Source organism: Cebidichthys violaceus, unplaced genomic scaffold, assembly GCF_023349555.1.
Source record: "Cebidichthys violaceus isolate CVI_PGR_0920_01 unplaced genomic scaffold, fCebVio1.0.p SCAF_17, whole genome shotgun sequence".
In the NCBI taxonomy this organism is placed as follows: domain Eukaryota; kingdom Metazoa; phylum Chordata; class Actinopteri; order Perciformes; family Stichaeidae; genus Cebidichthys; species Cebidichthys violaceus.
The window spans coordinates 1657211-1676760 of NW_027176340.1; the positions used below are offsets into that span (position 1 = coordinate 1657211).

General features: G+C 46.5%; 1 protein-coding gene across 1 annotated transcript; it reads right to left on the reverse strand.

The window, feature by feature from the left end:
• Positions 1-15378: 15378 nt before the first annotated feature.
• Positions 15379-18764, reverse strand: LOC137873629 (PAK4-inhibitor inka2-like). Its single transcript, XM_068711916.1, has 3 exons — positions 17995-18764; positions 17851-17884; positions 15379-16452 (listed from the first exon to the last, which is right to left on the reverse strand). The coding sequence occupies exons 2-3, from the start codon at positions 17866-17868 to the stop codon at positions 15472-15474; spliced, it is 999 nt and encodes a 332-aa protein (XP_068568017.1). The 5' UTR covers positions 17869-17884; positions 17995-18764; the 3' UTR covers positions 15379-15471.
• Between the last annotated feature and the right edge of the window lie 786 nt (positions 18765-19550).

Here is a 19550-nt window from a genome sequence, read left to right on the forward strand (position 1 = left end):
TGTAATTGTGTCACAATCCTGACAATCAACCTCATGCAGCAGAGCACGAACACAATAACCAGCTGAGGACGGGGAAAAACAAGCCGAAGGCTTCTGTAGCTCTCATGTGGGAGACAGCGAGTGTGTTCACAGAGCTCTAAACTTGTAGTCAGGGAGCTCTAATCAGGGGTTAGTGGGAGAGAGGTTTACCTTCCATCATATTTTATTCTCAAGAGTGCCACGCTGCCAAACAACATGTTGATTTTTGGACGAGGCTTCAGGGTGTGTGCTGTGGCCTTCTGCTGGGAAAGAATGTGCTCTCTCTGTGTCTCTCTCTCTCTCTCTGTGTGTCACTTTGTGCCTCTGCTCTTGTCTATATTTGAACATGAGAATCTCCTCTGTGGTAAACCAGGCGCTTCGCTCTGGGTTCAGATTGGGAGGTTTTTCTTGGCGTGGCTGCTGATTAAATACTGGGAGAGAGGAGAGCAGCTGAGCCGACCACAAGCCAGGTTTCCCCCAAAACTGCCCCGTGGTCACAGCTAGAGGAGAGCTGTTATCCTGCAGACTGCTGCATGCAAAGCATTTCATGTGTAATATGTTTTGTCGTGATAAAGAATAAAACATTTAATTGTCTCTTATCAAGTACGATATGGCAAACATGCATTTGTATAAGATAAGGAGGCCTCTGTAAATAACACATATCTCTTAAAAATTAGCAAAGCAAATGTAAGCGAAACATTTCAGTTCAGAAAAGTGATTTTAAGCAAAAAGCCGATGAGCTCCAGAAGCAGACATGTTATGCTACACTTCCTATTCCTTCCTGTCATCGCCGTGTGAACCTGAAAGTGCACACGGTTGTGATTTTGTGGGTCTGGATCGAGGGAGAGTTGTCCAGTCGCCCACTGCATTCAAAAGCTTTTCACACCTGGGTGTCAGGGGGAGGGGCAGCTGCTGCACAGCCCAGTGCAGCGCTCCTATAAACATCTATAATGAACTGTTCACCAGCTGGACCCAGATCAGCACTGGGCCCAGATCAGCCCTGGACCCAGATCAGCACTGGACCCAGATCAGTACTGGATCCAGATCAGCACTGGACCCCAAAGGATACAACATCTCCATCTAACATACTTTATGTCTCATCAGAAGCTAACATCAATAAGTGAATAGATAGACATTTGTGGGGAATATTTGCTTTACTACCAAGAGTTGCATGAGAAGATCGATACAACGGCTCACTAAACATGAAGCTAAAGCTAGCAGCTGGTTAGCTTAGCGTAGCATTGAGACTTGAAGCAGAGGGAGAAAGCTAGGCAAAATTGCAAAGGCATAGTTTCGAGGCAGTTTAAGGTCATCTCCTTCTGGTGCTTTTGCCATCATGCAACTTGTAGAAACTCACAGCCGATGAGATAGATAGATAGATAGATAGATAGATAGATAGATAGATAGATAGATAGATAGATAGATAGATAGATAGATAGATAGATAGATAACAGAGCTTCATAAACAACACAGTGCTATAGTTCTCTCTTGATCTGGACTATAATAAACACAAACTAGAGCAAAGAAGGAAAGAACCAACCCGTCCTTTGTAGATTTCAGCCTGGTGCCAATTATCCTGATTGGACAGGGCCTGCTGTGTAAAGGTGATTACATCCCACACACCATCAGGTGTGGGGCCACATGAAAGACCTGAAATAAGAGATGGGTAGTGGGGGGAGGTCAAGCTGTTATTCACTCAACAAAATTAGAGTTTAGTGTTGTTCACAGCCAGACTAATTGAAATGGGATTCCTTCACAGAGAAGTGAAGCAGAGTGCTTTCATTTCCCTGATGCTTGCACCAAACTAGATTTCACAAGGAGGTTAGCAGTGAACACACTCATATGTGGGACGTGTTACGTCGGTGGAAAGGCAGCCCATTCATCTTGATGAATAGCAGTGGACACGCAGAAGATTACGTTAAGGCCAGATTTCATTTTGGGCCAGCGAAAAAGCATACAAGGGTTTTCCAGAGTTAACCACTCAGTAACACCAGGGATCATGCACACGCATTTCCTCTGGTAGCTGCTAACACAATAACTTTAGAAATGGTGCTCTTCTTTTTAATTCTATAGAGAGCATCTGCTTCAAAAGTCCCAAGGTGTGCCTATGGTGCACAGGTACACTCTGTGATAAAACAGCATGATAAGCCACAGCTGCCGCTTTCATCCAAATATGGTCTCGCATACATAAAGTGAAACCTTGCCTCTCCAAATCCGCCTCGCTTGCAATTGTTTAGACAAGTTGCTATAAACGTCCGGCCACACAGCAGAGGCTAACCACTGCATTTAAACTCACCGGAGCTCCTTCAGCCCTGTCCTTATAGAGACCGTGTTCACCAGTTTTGTTCGGCCGCAGCGTCTCATTTCCGGCAGCGAGCCCCTCTGTGGGGGCAGCGCTCGGGGTCCAGGAGGTCACCGGCTCTAGTGGACCCTTTTGTCTTTGTGAGAGACCCTCTGTTTGTCCTCTCTTCGCATTGCCACACTTTCCTCTCATGTTATTAGCGGCTAATGTCCCAGTTGTCCGTAGAAGCCTGTGTTGTAAAAAAAAAAATGCCGTGACTACACTGAGGACCAGTCTGTCACCACTGACCCTATTGATCTTCTCCAACTACTGTGACATCTGCTCGGCGCTAATTGAGAGAAGTTTCATGTGTGCAACTGTCAGCCGCTATTGTGCCAGACTGTCGTAAAAAGGAATTCTCTCAAAGGCGTTAACAAGTCTGTGTTGTTTACTGGCAAACACCAGGCAGGTACTAAAAGAAGGTAACAAGATACGTCCAAGTAAATGTTTTTATTATTCTTTTTCATATGGAAATCCAACTATCGATGTGCTGACTGGACCATATCGTGTCTTATGGATGACTTAATTCATCTGCTGTTGATTCCGACATTAAAACCAATTCTTAAAGGACATTTTTGATATTTTGGGAAAGGCACATACTTGCTTTCTTGCTGAGGATTCGATGAGAAGATCAATACCAGTCTCACATTTGTCCGTTAAACATGAAGTGTGTGCCGGCAGCCGTTTAGCCTAGCTTAGCATAAAGACCGGGGAAACAGTTTTGCAAATCAAAAGCCAAGAAAACAATTGTCGTGAGAGATTTGTTGCTGAGAATTCAGATTCTAACCTTGAACTACAAACGTCCATTTGAATTCATCGGATCTCTGCGACAGGTCGTCTGCACTGTATCGCACATGGGCGTCAGACATCCCGGCACAGAGAGCAGACGAAAGGGTACACATCGCCTCAGGGGTCAGGGGTCAAGAGGAGCCACACTTCCTGTTGCCCGTCGAAACCCCTGCCGGACTGCTTTACCGGCTCTCTCGTTGTTCAGATTTATCATCCCTGCCATTGATGTGGCCTCTCGCGGAGGCCATTAAAGACCAAAGAGCATCACCCTAAACCAGATGTTTCACCTGACAAAGTCCTCTGAGCAGTCGGTCACCGAAACTATACAAAGTGCATGAAAGACGGATGGGCTGCTGAACAAGGTTTGGATGTCACCAGCCTGCATAAAGCACCCAAATGAAAGGATCGGTCCAGGTGAAGGGCATTCCTGCTATGGTTTTAATTTGAACAACCACATCCCCCATTTAGAGGAATTATACATGCAGTATATAATACGCTGATAGAGGAGATGAAAGACATGCATGCTTTGTGTTCATCATTCTTCAGCATGGAGACGTTCAGGTCACATTACCATGATGACAATGACCACGACTTTACCACGTTGTGCCAATATTATCACGCTGAAAACTGCTGGTGTTACAAAATCTGCTGTTTTTTACATCCCCTGTGGTAAATGATGTCCTTATTAAGGGTAAAATAGACGATAAAGCAGGATGTGTTTTAGAGCGGGGCTACCTTGAAGGCCTCTACCACAGCGTCGTCTTAGAGCTTTAACCCTTTCACAGTTTGTTTTCAGTTCATAAAAGTTGATTGTAACCGTAAATGTCCTATTTAGTGATTGGTTGTCTTCAGCGCCACCCTCTCCTGTCATCTCTGGTTGCAAAAACCAAACATGGCGACGGCCAAAATGTCAAACTCGAGGCTTCAACGTCGAAGTTCACATAACAAGATGTCACTGCGACTACCTTCACTTCTTACATGGTCCATGATTACACAGTAACGTGTCACACTCACTACCGAATGAACTGAAGGGGGGGGAAAAAAAAAAAATAGCATCCAAGAGACCTGAACAGAGCCAAAACCTCTGTCAACAAATATTGAACTGGATAACATTTTTGAGACCTAAAAAGATGGTGAAGTGGGACGGTAATGTCCCCAGTCCACCGCCAACAGTTTGAGGACGAGTATAGCACACAACATGCACTCCGCCCATCATTTAGCTGTCAGAATCCACTATGCACAGCTCACTCTGGAGTTATTCTGGTGGATATGTGACGTTGTGCGGGACAGCTCTGTGTTTGTTGTGGGTGAGAACGATTCCCCTAACGTCCGAGGATAGAGACGGAGGATAAAGAGAGAGAGAGAGAGAAAGAGAGAGAGAGAGAGAGACAGACTGTGGGAAAGTCGGTGTGCAGAGCCTGGTGCTGGTCTGACGACGTGACATGAAAGCTCTCTTGTCATTCCGGAGTCAGGCTTGTGGGATCACCACCCTGCTGCTGCCTGCTGGGCTGCAGAGGCTGCTGGATGTGGCTGCAGAGGTTTGGGGTGTGGGGGTGTGGGGGTGTGGGGGTGTGAGGGGGGGGGGGGGGGGGGGGCTGCTAACGCGATGACATCAACCCTATTAAGAGAGTGCATGTGGAGAAAAGCAGCCGTACACAAAGAAGCACAGTGTTCACCTCTAATAGACGTGTTCCAGATGCCGGTGTGGTAATGGCATTAGCATCTAATCAAAGGCAGCAGTTCAGCTCCCAATGAAGATGATGCACATTTAATGCTGGTGATGGTTGTGAGGTTTCTCATTTGCCCGATGCAGGAAGTGGAGCAGAGCAGTAAACAATAGAGATATGTCAGATGAGGGAACATTGTGCCGACTTAATATTGATGACAAGCTGAACTCCTCTTTCTCAATTAACACCTCTGGCTGCACGGCTGTGTGACTGAGTCAGCACAATATGTGCTTCTGACAAAACAACAAATCTAGTGACAGTTAGCAAGTAGGAGAACAACACATCATGTTGTCTACAACTGGCCCCGCGGGTTTGACTTGAATTCATTGTTCATAGAGTCAGCAACGTCTAAGTAGTAGTTTGATATTTTGAGAACGCCTCTCGGTGCCTTACTTCCCGAGAATTAGATGACGAGAAGGTAGTTTCTAAATATGAAGCATAAATTAGCATAAATACTGGAAACAGGGGAAATAGAATGCAGCACCTTATTAACACTTTACGTCTTGTTTGTTTAAACCGTACAAAAGCCGACTATGTACTGTAACATTTTGGTTTTCCCCACTGTTTCCAAGAATGCGATTACTGTGTTCCTCTATTCCTTTGGAGAAATAAAGGGGTCATTGCCAAATCGCAGCCGTATACATCCAACCAGTAAACCTATTTCTTTTGCAGTTTAATTGAAATATTGAGAATCAAAATCCCATCTTGAGCCACGAGTAAAACCCATTCCCGGGCCTGATTCAGCTGACCTTGCAATAAAAGCATCAAGCGCAGCACCCTTGTGTAGTTTACCACTCAGTAGGAATGTGGGTGTCATTTGCCGCTGAGCCGGTGTTTTTGATCTGAACTCGGCATCGTGCGTTACTCAGTCCCGCAGAGTGACACGCCGCTGAAAAGCAGCCGAGAGCGTGAGCCTGACTTCACCGTGTCAACACCAGCATTATCTGGGGTTTATTTGCTCTACTTTCTCACTGATGTATGTGTTTGTATTCCAATACAGAAGGTGGAGATAAGGGAATAAGAACTGTGTGATTAATAGTGCTGATAAGACGGTGCAGGGGTGAGTGAGCTCTGTTATGAGAGCTGATATGGTGCTGAGGAGACTCGATTCATACGCATCTAATCACGCTTTAGATGTAATCGTAGAAGATTAGGAAAAGCTTTTTCTTGCACATTTGACAGCTTTTAATAGTTTTAGTTTCGTTTTTTTTTTAGCGGCGCTTGTGTTTGGGGGAGGGTTGGTGGCTGTGGTGGGAGGGGGACGTCACACGGGGACACAGAGGTGACGGAGCTCAGTGGCAGAGTGATTAGCAGCACAGTGGTCAGTCTGTTGGTGTCAGATGTGAAAGCTGCTGTGCTGCCCTGCAGCTACAGACCCCACGGTGCCATAGAGTGGTCGACATCACAAGAGTATTGCTTGTGTGTGTGTGTGTGTGTGTGTGTGTGTGTGTGTGTGTGTGTGTGTGTGTGTGTGCATAATAGATTGCATGCTCAATCATTCCAAATTTTGGCCAAATGACGTTCGTTCTGATGCTTCTCGTTTCTTTACCCAATGTTTGTTAATTTTAACAAACACATTTTTATCATTGAGAAACCTAATGATTCACTTCTTGATAAACTGATAATCGTTTTGTCTAATAGTGTAAAAGGGAAAGTGAAAGTCTCGGTGGACAGACCCGCATTACCATTCCTGGAGCCGATGCCACTCGCATAGCTGGAAAAATCGGTTTCAACATTTATCTTTTCAAAAGGCATGCTTGAGTGACAGCGGTGGTGTTTTTCCCACGCTGCATCCTGCTTGGATGCTCGCTCTCGCTCAGCTCAGCTGGTTCGGCCGGTCTGGAGTCGGATTGATCGGCGTTCCCACATTTTGCTCTGCCTTGGGTTTAACAGACACCCATCACGTTTCTTTTCTGACTCATCATGCAAATCAAATCGTCTGTTATTCTACCATTCACAGCCTGGTGAAGCACAGAGGGGCGTGGCAGCAGGTAGAGGAGGGACAGCGGGTCATTATTATTGGTGGAGAGAAGCCTCGAGGCCAATCAAGATCCAGAACGGTTTTACAGGCAGGAAGATGTCTTCCGTCCGGTGACTGCGGAACATTACAACAAACTGAAGTGTCTGCAGAGTGAAGTCGTGATGCTGTGGGTCGATTCATTTCAGTCTCCCATCCACTCCGACCTCCTCGGCACATCTAGTAAAGGTCACAAAACATCTGTGTGTTCCCAAGCATTACCACCATCCTGTGTGTGTGTGTGTGTGTGTGTGTGTGTGTGTGTGTGAACAAGCCTGGTCATGTGACGGGCTCAGTCTTGCCATTGAATTAGTCTGGTTATCAGTTCTCAAATGCTGTTGTCAGATGAGACCAATCAGAGGGTCCGACAGCGACGGTAACCACATGATGCTACTGATGCTGCTGTCATGACTCTGTTTAGAGTAACTGGGTTAACTGGAGAGACGAAGTGATCCCTGGAAGAGTCCAGTTACAAATGAAAGCACTCGTTCATTTAGAGAAACCGTTGCGCCACGTTATGACTAATCTGCTCTATTAAAACGAGCCACCGAACCTGTCTAAGTGTCTCGCGCGCCATTGAATCGGCTAACGAATTGCAGCCGAGTCGAAGGCTGAAATTCAGGTTATGAACTGTAAAACTGGTTGTTCTTGACAGATGTTTGAGTTTCACTTTGACTTACATTTACAGTATACTTATCATTTATGGATAAATAGAAGCTTCGTCCAGAATGTAAGCGTACAGACGGTTTCACACGTGCATGGGTTACTCAAAACGTTATTAAAAGAACATTGAATGCATTCGAACATATAGAAATGATATCCAAAATATAAGTCAGTTGACGGAGTTTTAATCAACGACAATTTAGATGATGGATGAATCCTTTAACACGTCTTTAAGCAAAGTTGCCAAACATTTGTTGCTTCTAAAATGCAGCAATTACGTTTTTTTTTAATCATTATAAATTCCATATCTTTGGATGTTTGACTGTTGGTTGGACAAAGCAAAGAAACTGAAAATGTCTTCTTGGGCTCTTTTTGGAGTATTTTTTCACAATTGTAATAGTAATCAATTAATCGAAAACAAATACTCATTAGATTAATGATGAATGAAACCGTTAAAAAAGAATCTAATATCTAGATGAGCTACAGAAGCTTCACAGCGATCAGTATTCAACCCAACGATTCAAATGGACCAGAGCCTAGTGGACCAGGACCATTGAATCATTAAACCCTGAGTTTAATGATTGACTCCATCAAGTCGTACAGAGACGTTCGCTCAGTCAAGCGGTCCCCATTAAGACCGACGGCTTTGTATAAAATCAACAGCAGTCCAGGTGCGGCAGGCGGCCATCTGGTGCCTGCAGTAGCCCACCTTCACTGGGCCATGTGTTGACACAGGGGCCAGGAGGAGGACGCGTCTCTCTGCCGGCTCTGCAGCTTCTACGTCTGCTGAAATACTGCTGCAGCGGGACATCTGCTCTCTGGACTCCGTAGTAGTTTACACCAGATTTCTCCGGCCGGAGAGGCTGAGTGCGTTTTAGTTTTTGAGCCAAAGAGAAAGAGAAATAGTTTCTGTGCAATGCGTAAGACATTACACCACCCTCCCAAATATAAATAATAATATGTCAGTGAATGTGGTTGAGGGTGGAGGCGTGTTACTTCACCCTCTGACCCTCCTTTACCCACACGAGGCCTTTTACCTCAAACCCTACAGTCGACCCAGCTGATCCTCTCTGATACACGATTTGAACTTGGGTTCTTTCCGATACGGCTGAATGATAGCAGTTATTAAAGGGTTACCCTTCAGCAGCGGAGCACTTTCAAAGACATGTTTGGAGCTGAATCTCTGACTACATGCACATCTGTTTAATGGAGACGTCTGCGTTGAAAACCCGCGGTGGTTAAACTGGTCCAAGATGACCAAAAGAAAAAAGAGGGTTCGTATTTCACGCTGCAGTTCCTCTTTACTCCAGCGCATCAGAAATAAATCTCTGGAAATGTAAACAAACAACCCGAGGGGTATCATTATGATTGTAATTTGTGTGACTGCATGGCCTCCAAGGACATTTTCTCTCATTTTTCTCAACATTTGTATTTACACTCTATGCCTGCTCTGGCATATATCAGGACAAGAGGTCACTAAACAAGTTCAGCCGTCGTAACAAATGATCCACAGCCAGACGCAGTGGGAGAGAACGTCAGCCGTGAACAACTGGTTAGACAGCAACTTAAAGCAAAGGCTGCACAAACAAATAGCACTTATGTATTGACGAATCCTTGCCCGGGGCATGCTCTGATGACGGGACAAAGTCAAAATGCAAATCTCTGAATTCAAAGGAGCATCATACGACTGAGAAGATGAGATGAAGGGGGATGTCAGCAGGAAGTGAAAATGTCAGAGACGAAAAGAGTCGGAGGAAGCGGGAGACTGAGCGATCTTTGAGACCACACAATGTCTGCTTTCTGTCTGTCCTCTCAACGCAGCCCGTCTCAGACCGAAGAAGGACTCTATTGTGTGGACGTCTAGTGAGGCTCTTCTGTCTGGAGGCTGCGGAAGGACAGCTAGTGGCACGGCCATGCTGTGGAGCACCGCAGGAAGGCAACTTATCAAGGTCGCTCTTCTGACCTCGGTTTCCTGCTCACCAGAATCACCAATTGTGCGGCCGAGCAGCTCGCAGGCTTGTCAGAATTCAGATTACTGCCTAGTTACAAGCCCAGACTCTTCACTTTCACTCAGACCCTAAACTGTGCTCTTGTTCGTCTCTCTTCTGCTATTTCATCCCTCGTCAGCATATGCTCCTTCCCTTCCCTCTCCTTCCTCATAGCGCAGAGAGTCTGTCTCCTCTCTCTACCTCCTCTTATCTCTCCACACCTTGAGTTCATCCGACTACGAGACGGGCGAGCCCACCTCTCCCCCACACCGCCGAGGTCTGAGACGCTTCCTGTGTCCGCGATATTTGGGCAAGACGGAGATTACGCTACTTCCCCTAGCTTTGCGTGTCAGTCACATGAGCTACTTTCAGCCAAGAACGACGGAGAAAATATGAGGGCAGATATGAACATTTATAAAACCACGTATCTCGTGCCCAGGGGCAGTTTTTGAAAGAAGATCACATGCTGGTTACTTTGGGTAAAAAGGGCCCCAGTATGCCCTAGAATCAGAAGACACTAAGAGTGTGTGTGTGTGTGTGTGTGTGTGCCTCTCTGAGTCCACTGTACCAAGGTAACGTGACAACGTTTGTGTGTGAGAAAGTGTGAAAGTGTGTGTTTGAGGAGGGGGATTCCTTGCCTGACTATAAACACACATTGGGGTATGAGGTTGTGAACGGACTCTGAATGCCTAAGACTCCTTCACAGCAACAGATGTGGGGGAGCTTGTCTCCAGATGTGGCTTAGGCAGTTTAATCTGCATATAGCTGTGTAAACAAAAATAAATAGGAGTCTCTGTCCTATTGTCACAAACAATGTTGCCTTTTCCTTTTAACTGCGTCTTCGTGCTGAAACATGAGGCTCTGCAGTAGAAGGAGCTTTAATCGTCTCCAGAGGAGCTGATGCGTTTTCCGTTTCTCTTCACTATGGTGGTTCTCTCTGTGTTTTCCAGAGACTGGCGGCTCCAACGCTGACTGAGCTGATTGTGTGTGAACTGGGACGTGACACAACACAGGCTCAGGCAGGTCCCCACTTACATGCAAATATTTGGCAAATTCACAGTAATAATAGATGGCGAAGAATGGAGCTGCATTCCAGAGGCGGTTGTTTATTCATGCTTGAAAAAAAAAAAAGAAATCTGCAAGACAGAAGAGAATGAGTCTCTGTAATATTACAGAAATTAAGAAACAGCTTAAATGCAGGAAGCTTATGGAAGCGTGAATGCTATTATGCATATGGAGAATTGAATATATGTGGCTTGTACAGAGAGGATCACAGGAAGCAATGACATCACAACAATGCAAATAAGTATAATTGATTTTCTGCAGTGAAGTAGCAGCTGATTTCCTATGATTTTTGTAAAAGCAAAAGTTTAACGTTGACAACAGGAACAGTTCAATGGTGTCTCTACGCTGATGAAGCGATCAACGACATAAGCACAAGCACGGCGTGTCATCCTGGCCTCTAATGACGCCGTGTTATTTATGGTGTGGAATTGAGGGTTTGCTCGTAAAGCCGTGTGTTTTGGTGAACAGAGGAAGTAGGGTCTGACCTGAGAGGCCCTGTTTGGCCATGAGAACCAAACCACCGTCCTCTGGGATATTCGGCCCGCGTCGTCTGGTCTGTTATGATTCCCGTGAACCTCGACGTCCGGTTTATAGTAAGCAGGAGAAGAGAGCAGCTGTGTGGTTTCTAAATAAAGCTCATGAAGAAGATCCCCTGGTTCCCCTTGTTCAGAAGGAGAATATTACAGTGTGTGTGTACAGTGTGTGTGTGTTTCACAGCAGGCTACGAAAGGAGACGGCGAGTGATCGGGACTCAAAAATGATATAATCGTATTTTCATTATTTTTGAAAGATCATAACTAATGACGAGTGCTAAAGTGCTTAAATGCCGCATATCTACCACAGTGAAGTCTGTATTCTATTAAGATACATAAGAACACAAACTGTGGTGAATTAATGACTGCGGAAATGATCTTTTAATTCTGGCCAGGTTACGACGGGGGAGTTTTACCCAAAAGAGAAGGAAAGAAAACAAAAAAAAGACATTAAGCACATTCATTATTTGTCAGACTGCAGGCTAACCCCCCCCCCCCCCACACACTCCACTTCCTGTCCCACTCTCTGCTCGCTGATAACAGCAGTAGCCTGTGAGTGTGTCCACGTCTCAGCAGTCATGAGAGGAGTCCCTCATCAGCAACGTAAAGTGGTGAACAGATTGTCTATCTGTGACGCAGCGTTTCTCCAGCAGACGAGCTTCTTTTAATCCGACAGATACGGAAGCCAAACACCGCCGGGCGTCGGTCCAAGTCTTTTAAACGCTGCACGGCTTCATAGACATTTAGTTTGGTACATGTGAGACAATAGAGCTCTTAATGCCATCAAAGTCCAATGCATCTGTCCGTTCGCTCAAGAAGACCTTTTTTTTTGCGTCTTTGTACTCGTGGACAGGTGAGAGACTGACTCCTCCCGTCATAAACATTTGGAAACATAGATTGCGCACCATAAACCCGGAGCAGGTATTTGGGGTTTTGTATCAATAATCCACACTGAACTAGATTAGCGGCGCTACATTTAGCATCAAGTGTCAGTTGTCAATCACGCACAGATGGACTTCATCCTGACCTCACATGTGACCCGTCTAAAAATCACACACAGTTTAAACTCTTGAATTACGCATGAACTGTATCTTTAGTGTTTTGGAGGCTTTTTGTTGCACCCTTCTGCAGAATCCTTTCTTTCCAACGGAAACTTGCTTTCTCTGGAAGCATCACAGCATGCCAAGTTTCTGTACACATGAGGTAGTTCCCCTCTGATCACCGGTTTTGGGAGGTGTGGAGGCAGTTGCACATCTACATGATCTTGTGACAACACTTCTTCTGACGTCTGGATGCATTTCTAGATATTTGGTAATAACAACCATCAGATCTGCCGTGCGGCAGGTGAGCACCATTCATTTCTGACCAGTTGTTCACCTGCACAGAGAATGACCTCTGCACACCGTGGCTCTGCTCACTCATTTCCCATGAGCGCTCTTGTCTTTCCGCATATTTACTCACATTAGTGCGGTGAAGGAGCACAATGGTCGACGAACATCTCAAAAAGTCCCGTATTGAGACGATGATTACAACAACTGTGCAAACATCAGCATCCACTGTCCTGCAGCGCTCAGGCAAGGAGCCTGGAAGCCCACTAATGACATGTGCAGCTCTCCACTGAGATGAACTTCAGGTCCTTTTATTAATAGTCCTGAACATGCCGTTCTATGACTGTTACAGCGGAGTGTTACCGGAAGCAGCTCTAATTAGAGCTCGTCTCTATCAACACGCGAGACGGGGACACACGGAGCGTCTTCTCCTTCTGTTTACTGAGGGGATGATTGCAACATGGGAGATGGGAGCGAGGGATTAGTGAGGATGAGTTCATGCTCACAGCGCCCGGGACTCTCAGTGGGGAACCAGGAAAAAAAGAAAATCCTCACCGCCGCTTTTAATTAACAGGAGGTTTGTTGTGTGTCCGCTGCATCAGACACTGGGCCACCCTGCAAGCGTGCGACGCCTCAGCAGATCTGCTTCAGATCATCCCGTGTTTACGGCAACTGGCACTCTGTATCTGCCAGAGTCTCACGTGCTCTGATCAAACTGTGGGTGGCAACCGTCGTTCACCCTTCACAGCGAGAGAGAGAGAGAGAGAGAGAGAGAGAGAGAGAGAGAGGGAAGGTGTCTTATTAATCTGTGCTGATGGGCAAACGTCTCGGAGCTTTCTTTACCTCAGAGCATCCCTCTGAAGGTGGTGCGGTGGCAAGGCTCACGGGATAATGCGGTCGTGAATGCTGACTAATTGCCATTATTTACAGAATCATTTTAGATATAAAAAGCATTTAGGTTGGACCCCAGCTGTGCCGTCACACACACACACACACACACACACACACACACACACACACAACCTCCTGTCCTCATATCTGATGATATTTAATAAGTAGCAGAGGGTAGTGCTGCAGCAGGCCCTCGACCGCGAGAAGAATGAGACCAAAAGGTGCAGAAGAATGAAAAAGAATCCTAAATGCACTTGTCTGAGGAGGAGGTCACGTGCACTTTTTTTTTTTAGGAAGACTCATTTTCAGGGACGTGTAGAGAGGATCTGCATGGAGGCATCAGTGGTGAACTGATCTAGTGTGACACATGCACATATACAGTATCTTGGTGAAACACGTCTTTGTCTGCTAGCTGTGGTGGTTTAGTGTAATTGGGATTTACTGCTCATTATAATATGCATTAGTGTAACCTCAATCTACAGCAGCGAGGGATTCATTTCCCACCATCATTGATGCTCGGTGTCTACCGCTCACCATGCTCACCGTACATGACAGTGTGTATAGACAGGCACAGTGTGGACACTCTGTGCTGCATCCACTGCTTCCTCACTCTCCTCCTCTCCCCGAATGAGTCTCAGTCGGCTGGGGAAGGTGATGCATTGGTGCACTTAAACAGCCGCAGACCACTAGGAACCAGAGTGTGCTAAAAAAGAAGAAGAAGGAAGAATCAGCAGCAGAGCCAGAAAAAAAAAAAAAAACCCTCTCTGGAAAAAGTGATCACAGATTATTTGTTCCAAGTTCTCACCGCAAAGATATTCAACGCTTCTATGGTGGGGTTGACGCACGGTTTTGTACAAACTTCCACTGCGGTTGTGAACGTTAGAGCTGTTGTCCTGATAGGGGGACGTAGCACCAGGAGACCTAGATAATGAGGCTTTGGACTAGCGGCACCCGCTAAGATCCATCCCTCTTCTGCAGCCTCCCATGCCCTCAGTATCAGACATGATTGGTGAGGCTGGCTGAGAATCAACAAGAGCCTCTTTATGGGAACATTCTTTATCTCTATAACGTCTGGTGCTATTTTCTCTTCTAAATTGATAGTGAATATGTGAAGCCAAAGGTGAAGCGATCATTAGCTTATCTTGCCGTGTATATCCCTCTTTGCATCAGTGTGTTGTTTTTTTTTAACCCTCCTCAGTGGGCCCAGAACTGTCCCGTATACCAATGTGTGTGGGTGAGTTGGTACCACCTCTGTTGCTAGACCACACAATAAGAGCAGCGACCATGTTAAATGAAGCAGGGGGGGGGGGGGGGGGGGGCTGTTAGTGAGAAGTCATGCTTCATAAAGCAAAAGAGTGAACCTCTGCTCCATCTGCAGCCAGCTGCTTCGCCTCCTTCTGCACGGACACATGGGGCATTAGCTCATGGAGCACGCGGCGCTGCGTGTTGATACAGCCTCCGTTTCTGGCCTGTAAATAGCTCTGTTGCCCCGTTTATAGGCTCTCCAAAGGATTCAACTTTTTTGTCGAGTAAGAAGAGAAGCTTTTAGAGAACATCGAGTCCCTCGGTGTGGATCGAGTGCGCTCCGAGATATGATCTGAAATGGACTTTACAAAGTGCCCTTATTAGTCCTGGAGAGACTGCAGAGTCTGCTCCTCTGTGATATCGCGTTTTTTAATTCATCTTTTTTTATTATAAAACCAATTAACCGTGCATTTACTGAGCCCACCATGCCGGCCCGGGGTCTTACATGCATAACGAAAACAAACGGACTGACATTCCACCGCTTTGCCGGCAGTAACAGCCCGCTTCAATCCGACGGTCCGGAGTCGCCGTCTAACTGTAATGAGCAGTAAATGAAACTCAGAGGACTACGGCGGAAGCTTCATTCAAATAAAAAAACCAAAAGAAACTGTGTTTGTGTGTCTTCTGGGAATTCAAAATGATACCAAACATACATTTCCTGCGTCGCATGCGAGACACGGACAATACAAATAAGTAGAGTTTAAATTATGAGAACATCTTTATTTCCAGCAGCTTAGTCATCAGCATATAGAAGTGAAACAACAGTCATGAGTCTGAGGATTGTCCAGTCTTTACGTGGCTTTGTGTCAGACGTAGCCGAGGATATCTTTGCAGATTATGGGCTGTCGGCTGCGTGACTTCATGAGGGCTGCGAAGTGGTAAAACTCTGTGTTCATCTCATTGATGCCCGAGTAAGACTGGTGGAAAAAGGGGACTTTGGGCTGCGCTGCCACGACTGGACAGGACAGACGTTTTGGGGCATTGGCAGCTCTGTTGATGTGAGCAGAGTCTGTGGACCTCATCCTCACTCGGTCCTCTACACTCTTGGAAAACCCAGCCAGCTTCCTCCGCATGTTGACAAAGAAACCTCCTCCCTGTCTGCTTCTTGAATTTGGCTTCAGCTCTGTGGGATCGGGACAGTCTGGTAAGTCCATCCAGTTCTGTATGAGGTCTGCAAAGCTGTTGTCACCCAGAACCAGAGGTTGGCGGTTGCGTCCTCTGGTCAACAAAGAGTTCGTCCAGTCCTCTGGGTCGCTGACCTCAAACGACGTCCACCTCTCCAGACAGGCGTCGGACGTGGATTTGGGTCGAACGCGTCCACTCGCCGCTCTGTTTGTGCGCAGGCAGGCTGAAGACGACACCCGCACGTTCCTGGTCCTCCTGAGAACCACCACTTCGTCCTGCCACGACGCCTCAGAGTAACCCGAATCAAACTCCAAACTCTTCTGACTGCTGGGAGAGCCCAGGCCCAGTCCGAGGCTCAGGCCCAGCCGGCCGGTCAGGTTGTCCTCGTCCTCCTCCAGGTGGCTCGCCAGGCAGCAGGCCGAGTCGTACGTGCTGGCCGTGCTGGCGTTAGACGTGCGCAGGCGCGTGCGCAGCTCTCGCTGCAGCGCCCGCTGCTGACAGGCGCGTGCCGCTGCGGAGTGGCGCACCAGCGCTGGGAGTTGGCCGCTGAGGGGGCGCTTGGCCGCGGGGCAGGTTTTGCGGAGGTTTTTCAGGTCTTGCAGGGACCTCATCATGTACTGCATCTGCTCCCGTAAGCAGTCGCCTGAGTCACGCAGGCAGAGCTGAGGAGACAAAACAGAGCGAGAGTCAGACACAAGTGGTCAATGTATATCACACACAGTGGCACATCAGCAGGGAGAGCGCTGACTACGTCTAAGGCTCTCTGGTGGACTGCTGCAGAATGGATCTAATAATAGGGGTTGAGTAAAGGCAGAGGCTGTGGACACGCTCAGGCGTGTGAGTTTCAACTCATGAAAGACTCTCTTATTGTGATGTCGGAGGCCTCAAAGAACACAGGCCGTCAATACACCGATTTCAACACAAAGCTAATTCGTCTGTCCGTTAATTCACTCGGCCACACCAGCGGCATTAGTGAACGCCCTAATTTCATTGAGTCAGGCGTGATTCAACTGAAAACCCAGACACGTATTACTACAGGGAGAGCTGCGCTAATGTCTAACCTCAGCTATTTCTCCACATCCCGGGACAACTCCAGGGGCGACGCAAAAAACATCTGCGGTATATCGAGTGGGAACTGGGGTCTTGTGGATCTAGATTAAGCTACAGGGGTCCTGCCTCTTTAAGGGTGCAGCGGGTTTGCCTATGAAGTTCACCGGTGACACAGTGAGGAATATAATACTCCCGTTTCCTCTCTCTGACTCACTGCGCTGATTGGCCAGAATCAGCCAGTGAGCAGCGTTGGCTCACTCTCAAACTCAAACAGGGCATAAGAGATCATGTGACAGTGTGTGTGTGTGTGTGTGTGTGTGTGTGTGTGTGTGTGTGTGTGTGTGTGTGTGTGAGAGAGTTCAAGGGTAGACGTGAAGCAGAGGAAGAAAGATGAAGTTCTGTAAATAGCGAGTACTGCTTTACTATACGGGTTGGTTTGCAGTGATGTAACTTAATCAGAGGGGAACCACAGGATACGGGTTCATGTGTGGCCACAGAGGTCACATCCAACACAACCCGGTACCAGTCCGCTAACCTTTGAACCCGTAATGACCTCTCTGCTCCGAGTCCACACAATCCATTAGAGCATTTGACCCGGCCGCCAGACCTTCTGCCCCCATCGGCTATTCATCATAACTCTGTGAGATGTTGCAAGAACTTGAGAAAGTACCCAAAGCTTTGGTTTCATGGATCCAACAAAGCAGGGTGTGCAATACAGAAAAAAAAAACCCTCAATATTTGATCATATAAGGGAAATAAACTACTCATCAAAAGCAGTGAATAAACACCTCCACGCGCTGCAGAATCATCTGTCGTTATTTACTCAAACTATGGAGGCGTCTGAGCATCATCGACCGCCAGATGTTCTCTCCATATGTTGGGACTGATTCTCTATTCAGGTTGTATTAAATATAGTTAGTAAATCGAGATGCGCAAATATGAGTGGTCTGAAATAAAAGCGCCCCAGTTTTTAATGTTTAAAATAGATTATCAAGAGAAAACGAACTCACCATCTCTTCTCCTCTCATCTGTAAAACTCAGATCCTGCAAGGAAAAAGAATGAACCCGTTTTAAAACAAGACAAGACATAATCAGTCCGTAAGAAATCAGAATAGCGTATAAAAAAGTAGTCTGAGCTTAACACAAACACTCACTTTAAATGTGGCACTTTTCCGCACAAAGCGAATCGCATGTCCCGTTAACGGAGGAGAATGTCCCGGGGTCGTCCGGTGCGGTCGGTGCTGCGGGCTGCAGAGGCTCCAGAGGGGATCCGTGAACGGAGGCAGATGTGCGCGGAGTAAGACGCTCAACACAGCTCGTCTCCTTTTTACAGCTCCGCGCTCTGCAGCCGCTTGTGTCTGAATGAGCCAATCAGAGCGCAGGAAGCTAGCACGAGCCATTCACAAGCCAAGCCTCTGCTCGCAGCCGAACACGACTGCAGAGAGAGGAAAGGCCCTCAAACCACCAGAGTATTACGGCGATGTCTTCTCCCTTCTCCCTCTACTCTTTCCTCATCACACTGAATGTGTGTAACTGTGTGTCTCTGTCCACGACTTCATGTATTGCATCCATCGTTAAGGTAAATGTGCCAATGACATCCTGGATTAATGACGTGATTTATAACATGACATAAAGTAGCATGCAGACAAAAGTACAATGTCCCAACAGTCCACTTATATTGAGTTTACCAGATTAGTAATAAATGATAAAAACACATGTGAGATGCTGGAATCAGTGGATTTTTGGAATTTCTTCTTCTGCCATTGATCCATTTTCTGTGAACGGTCTCATCAATTCATTGCTTCAGTTGAATTATGATGCATTCCTGTGTAATTAAACCTTGTGAAAATGCAAGTTTGACATTTTTAAATTTCCTATAAATCATGTTTCTTTTGCGGGATTGTTTTTAAGTCACACTGTGAAATAAATCCAAACCTTTGCACTGCTTTTTTTTTTTTTGTCTGCTTCTAGTTCCAGTCGGTAGGAGTCCTGCTGGCAGCTCGTTGCCGATCACTGAACCAGACCGTAAACAGAATACCTACATGTAAATGGGATAATCTGCCTCCTAATTGGGCATTGAGCCTGTAACCCTGGCAGTCGTTTTGGCACTCGACCTTCCATTCACATTATTCAGGTGATGGATGTTCATGCAAATCCAAAGGGCTGAGAGGAATGCAGCTGTTCAGTTCTGATGGGGGTTCATCCAGATCTGATGGTCCGCCGTTCAGGTGCAGATTTGTCTCCACAGCAAGTCCAACATTAGCATTCAGGTACTCACGGCACGTCCAAACCTGCAGAACCGCCTTGACCCAACACACGCACTCTTACAGGTAGATTTTACGCACTTTAACAAGAACATCTGTCTCTTTGCTTTTCTCTTTTCTAATTCTAGTGTCCAATCCTTCCACATATGTTCACCTACAGCCTGAGCTGCAGCGCTGACTAACGTTGGAGTTTGAAGATAGACATTTGACAGAGTGCAGGTTCCTGAGGACTCCAGGCGTTCACTAATTAAAGATTATGTTTCTAGAAGATAATGATGGTATGGATGCTGCCACCAGCACGTACACTCTACATGATGCATTAAGTAATTGCACAGGGCCTTTAATGGAATTGTGATTATTTCAATTTTCTACACAAGCCGACCTTTAGTCCGATAATTATACTTTTAGGAATCCCTAATGGATGTAATTATGAGCCGAGTTGGTAC